The following is a 4,762-nucleotide window of genomic DNA, read 5'->3' as shown; positions in this document are numbered from 1 at the left end:
ACTACTATCGTACGTATTTAAATATTACTTTTCTCAAATTTGTAACGATATACATTAGTAGTAATATTATGAAATATTTTGCACATAACTTTTGTGTGTTATTTGTAAAATTTTTTAATTCCAAACTAATTCTATTTAACAATATAAACTTTGAAATCGCATTATGTTTCTGTAAGGTGGTTCAATATACACTACCGACAGTTTTGCAACACTAACCTTGGTATTAGAATTCTGGGGGAGTGATAGTCTTTACTGTATTTCAACCAATAACGTTAAAGATATGAGACACACCTTCAGTTATGAACATTGGAATACACGAGGTCAAAACTACTTCAACCTATAATTATTTAACCTCACTTTATTTTTTGACATTTTGAAAATGTGAGGCATGGAAGATTGTGAGCCTTGTAAACGTAAAGAAATGGCATCTAATCATGGAAATCAAGAAATTTCAGACCCTGTAGAAGATATGCTTATAAAGACAGGTTGTATTAATCTTCACTACAAAGTACAGGTTAGGTTATTTTTGTGTGAAAATACCATACTGTGATGTTTTTCTAGTATATATATTGTTTTAGGACTGCTATTCTGAAACCAAAGATTGGAGAAAGTGTCAGCTAGAAGTAAATGAATTTAGAAAGTGCATGGAAAAACATCAACAATCAAGATTGAAGGGTATTCAAAGGACTTAGTGATCTTCGTTATTGTGTAATACAAGTGTATGTCGTTGCAAATATTTCGAAGAGTTAGAAATATGAAATTCGCAGTTACAAATATGGATAAATAGTTTCGTGGTGGGATAAATAGGAATTTTCTTTAAAACTTTAGAACAAAAATATGTAAGCTATGTACTAAATAGCTTATCTATTAATAAATAATTCCTTCAGCATTCCTTGTTTAATCACTATATCACCTGTTGTAGAACTTTCCTTCTATTTTTTATTTAAATCAATAAAAGTCCTCAGTTGCATCTCTGTCTATTTGCAATAAATTACTAAAAGGATTTTAATGTGGTGTTTACCAATAGATATAATGATTCATAGGGAGGGTTCAGGAACATAATTTGTCAAAAAGCTTATTGGTTGAAATATGATGATAAATGTTGAAAGTCAAAGTTTTAATGAAAACACTGCCTAATCTATTTAAGATCCAACCAAAAGATGTGTGGTGGGATATTCCTCCTATATATATATATATATATATATATATATATATATATATATATATATATATATATATATATATATATATATATATATATACAATCAATAAAGTTGTGTTATACTGTATAATGTACATCTTTTCCCTGCAGATTGGAATTTGCTCAGGTTTAACCCATATCAAAACAACTACAGTCAGATTGCTTTAGTTCTAGCCATTTCCAAGGTCATGGAGAAAGTCGTTAACAAACAAATCTTGAGATATTTCGAGCCTGCTAACATCATTACTGATCATCAATATGGCTTTAGTGAACATATATCAACTATGACACTAACATATGGACTGAAGCTATAGAGAACTACTGCTTATTATTGAGTCTAGGATACCAAACATTCTCCATTTTAATCAAATTGAATCAATTATCTTGTTTTATAGAAGAGGGTGTATGTTGAATTTTGTTTTGAAATAGATAAAACTGCAATGAATAACAAAATGATATCATTTTCCTAGGACATTATATAGTGAGTATCTCATAAATAATGTCGGTTTCCAATATTCACTTTGTTCATTAATAATTATACAAAAATAAAGCTTCACTACTCAAAGTATTTTACGGTTTTAACTCAATATTCAGCAAGCTCTTTTCAAATTTTCAACATCTTTGGATTTAAATGTTTTTCTTATTATTTCGATACCCTCTCGTTCCTAAAAATAGACTATAGCTGCGTACTTTCGGATCTAAATTCTGATTTCTTTTGAAATAAAACTAAAATTAGTTATAATGATTTTATTTGTGTTACAAGAATAATATCTGTACATTAAAACGTTTCACTATTTTGCTCGATGTAGCTTTCTTCAAATTGACAATTCTAAAACATAGTGAAGAGTCTTTGAATGAGGGATTATCAGGTTCCAAAAAAAATTCACAGATATAAAGTTGGAAGCTAACTAGTAAAAATACCACACAAATTATATTGAGGTGTGGTGTGGTGAGGTGAAAAACAAAAAGAACCGAAAAATTTAGATCATCGAAAAGGAAAAAATGTGAAATTTGAATAGTTTTGAAGGGTTTACTAGCCTTTTTGGTGGTTGTGAGGAATCCCTTATTCAAATATACCAACGATCAAGAAGTCTGACGAAATTTCTATATTTCAAAGTGAAATATTGTGATTTTTTCAAACAATAAATAAAAAGAATTTCGTATGTGAAATAAACATTGTTTTTAAAGCAAAATTAATAGCTTATGGTGAATATTCTTCAGACAAATCTCATCGATTTTACCCGCCAACATGAATAAACATTTTTCTTTCTTCTTGTTACTTCCAGCCTTTCATTTCAGTTTACACTACACTACCCTCCTAAATACACCACAATTCCAGTCTTGTAAAAGAAAAATTTTCCTCTATCAGGGTCAAACCTAAAATACTCCTCACCTCAAATGAATAATGTACCCATCCCATTTACAAAAATCCAAAGAACTTCTCTCCCATAAAAATCATTGACTGGTATTTAGAGTACAAGCCCTGATGATGCTCAATGATCAGGATACCCCCAAAAAAATGGATCACACCAGACAACATAAAAAAGTTATGAAAACCAAAGCAAAATTAAATTAAGAAAGATAGCTGACACGAGAGCCACAATGTTTATTTTCGGATGCCACGAATCTACGAGTAGAAGAGGTACAACTGACAACACTGCATTTTTAAATACCAAGAAGAGACACGTAGGATCCAAGAAGATCCATGATGCAAGCGATTGTGGCAACGGACCAAAAAACGAAGAAATGACTATTCAAGAGCTATTTAGGCAAAATAAGAATACTTTTTTGCACCAATATATAAACGTGAATTGACCACTACAAACCTGGATCAAAATGTCAGGCATCTGAGTGAACTGGACCTAACAAAAGCCATCGATGATATGGAAAAAGAAGAAACAATTAACAGTGATAATTACTGACTGATTAAAGGAGATAAACACAAAGAAATTGCTTCATACCCAAAAGACGTAAATTCTTTTTCGCCAAGATAATGCACAAGTAAAAAAAAATTACTTGAACGTCAAATTGTTCAATCACCGACTATATTCTTCATATCTGGAGTTGTTGTTGATACTATTTCGAACTACGTAGTACTGGGAGTGCGGTGGTGGAACTAGTTGCTGTACACATTTACTCAGTCATTATGGAGCAGGTTCATTGTTAGTCTGTGAGAATTTTGCGTGAAGTGATGAGTCTACTATAGCTACGCAGCGGTTATTCAAGTGGTAACACAATCATCAGGTGATTGAACATCAGATCGACTAGAAACATACTGGGTAGAAAGTATCCTGGCCTCAGAATTTTGCATAAAGAATAAAAATTCAATCCCTATAAAATGCTCATTGTCCCACAACTTGAGGTATCTAATTTTGTCGTACGTGAAGTGATCCAATGAAAATGCAATTGAATTGATGGACGATTAAACTCGAAGAAGCAAAACCTACGATACTGGGTTCCAGAGCATTCACAACTTATCCATAATCGTCTTCTATACAAGGAAAAGTAACAGCATAGTGCACTCTCGGCTCTGTAGTTATCATTTTTTCCAAAGGGGTCAAAGTTATGGTTAATTTGTAAGCTTGAAACCAGAATTAAGAAGATTAATCCTCTTAAAACTTGTTTGGTTCCAGGAATTTTAGTGCATATTTCCTGGACAGATTTAGCAATGTTTCTTTGTGTTCCAGGTCTCCTTACTTATCAGCATGTCTCTTTTTTCAGCATACATTAATTCAAAAAAATTGCATCCAACCCTGCAAGGATGTGAGTTCGTCTGCTGGGAAATTTTGAAAAGAGACTCTTCATTGGAAATGACGGGATTCATTTCGGCGATATTATTCTTTGCAAATAACTGAAATGGCAAATAATTAGATATGATTTTTGTTGTGTATCATTTCATTTAAAGCAGTCAAGCATAATTAAAAGAAACATTTTAAGAAAACAAATTCCAATCAAATGAGAAATAGAAATGTTTTAAAAGAGCATTGCTAAACACATTATTTGGTTGGAAAAAATTTGGGTTCACCATATCGGGGACTTATTGATCGATGATGTGTTACTTTTTTAGACTATACAGTTACATAGACTGGTACTTCCCCTATGCTCTTCAGCAAAAGGAAAATGGTGAATTATTTATTAGATATATCATCATTCAGTGGGGATTTTAAATGCGTTTTGTTTTTAACAATTGTAAAAGAATTAGAAACTATTTTCACATTGGAAAAGCTTCCAAATTCTTTTGGAATCATTGAAAACAGTCAAGGGTAGTATTTTCCTTGATAAACTGATATTTAGTGATATATGGAAATGATTTAGAAACTTAACAATGATGTTTATTGACTGTAGATCTTTGACAAAAAATATAAATAAAAATGCAAACTTTTAGCTTTATTCGCGTCAAATTTAAGAATATATTCAGTAACACTGTAATGCGCATGTTAATTTACCAGGAACAATGAACAACCGAGCTCAATTTTCAGTTCTCTAACAAAACTAATCCCAAAATTTTTATTACTTATTGTTAATCAATAATAAACTAAATCGATGTGATCTGCGAAAACG

The 4,762-nt window shown here is 31.2% G+C and overlaps 1 protein-coding gene across 1 annotated transcript; it reads left to right on the top strand.

The window, feature by feature from the left end:
- Positions 1-302: 302 nt before the first annotated feature.
- Positions 303-965, top strand: LOC130449678 (cytochrome c oxidase assembly factor 4 homolog, mitochondrial). Its single transcript, XM_056787634.1, has 2 exons — positions 303-514; positions 579-965. Exons 1-2 carry the CDS (start codon positions 389-391, stop codon positions 690-692), a joined length of 240 nt encoding a protein of 79 aa, XP_056643612.1. The 5' UTR covers positions 303-388; the 3' UTR covers positions 693-965.
- The last annotated feature ends 3,797 nt before the right edge of the window (positions 966-4,762 follow it).

The sequence above is a fragment of the Diorhabda sublineata genome, chromosome 10 (genome assembly GCF_026230105.1).
Source record: "Diorhabda sublineata isolate icDioSubl1.1 chromosome 10, icDioSubl1.1, whole genome shotgun sequence".
Classification (NCBI taxonomy): domain Eukaryota; kingdom Metazoa; phylum Arthropoda; class Insecta; order Coleoptera; family Chrysomelidae; genus Diorhabda; species Diorhabda sublineata.
Note: the sequence above shows the minus strand (reverse complement) of the source record. Positions and strands in the feature narration are given on the sequence as shown.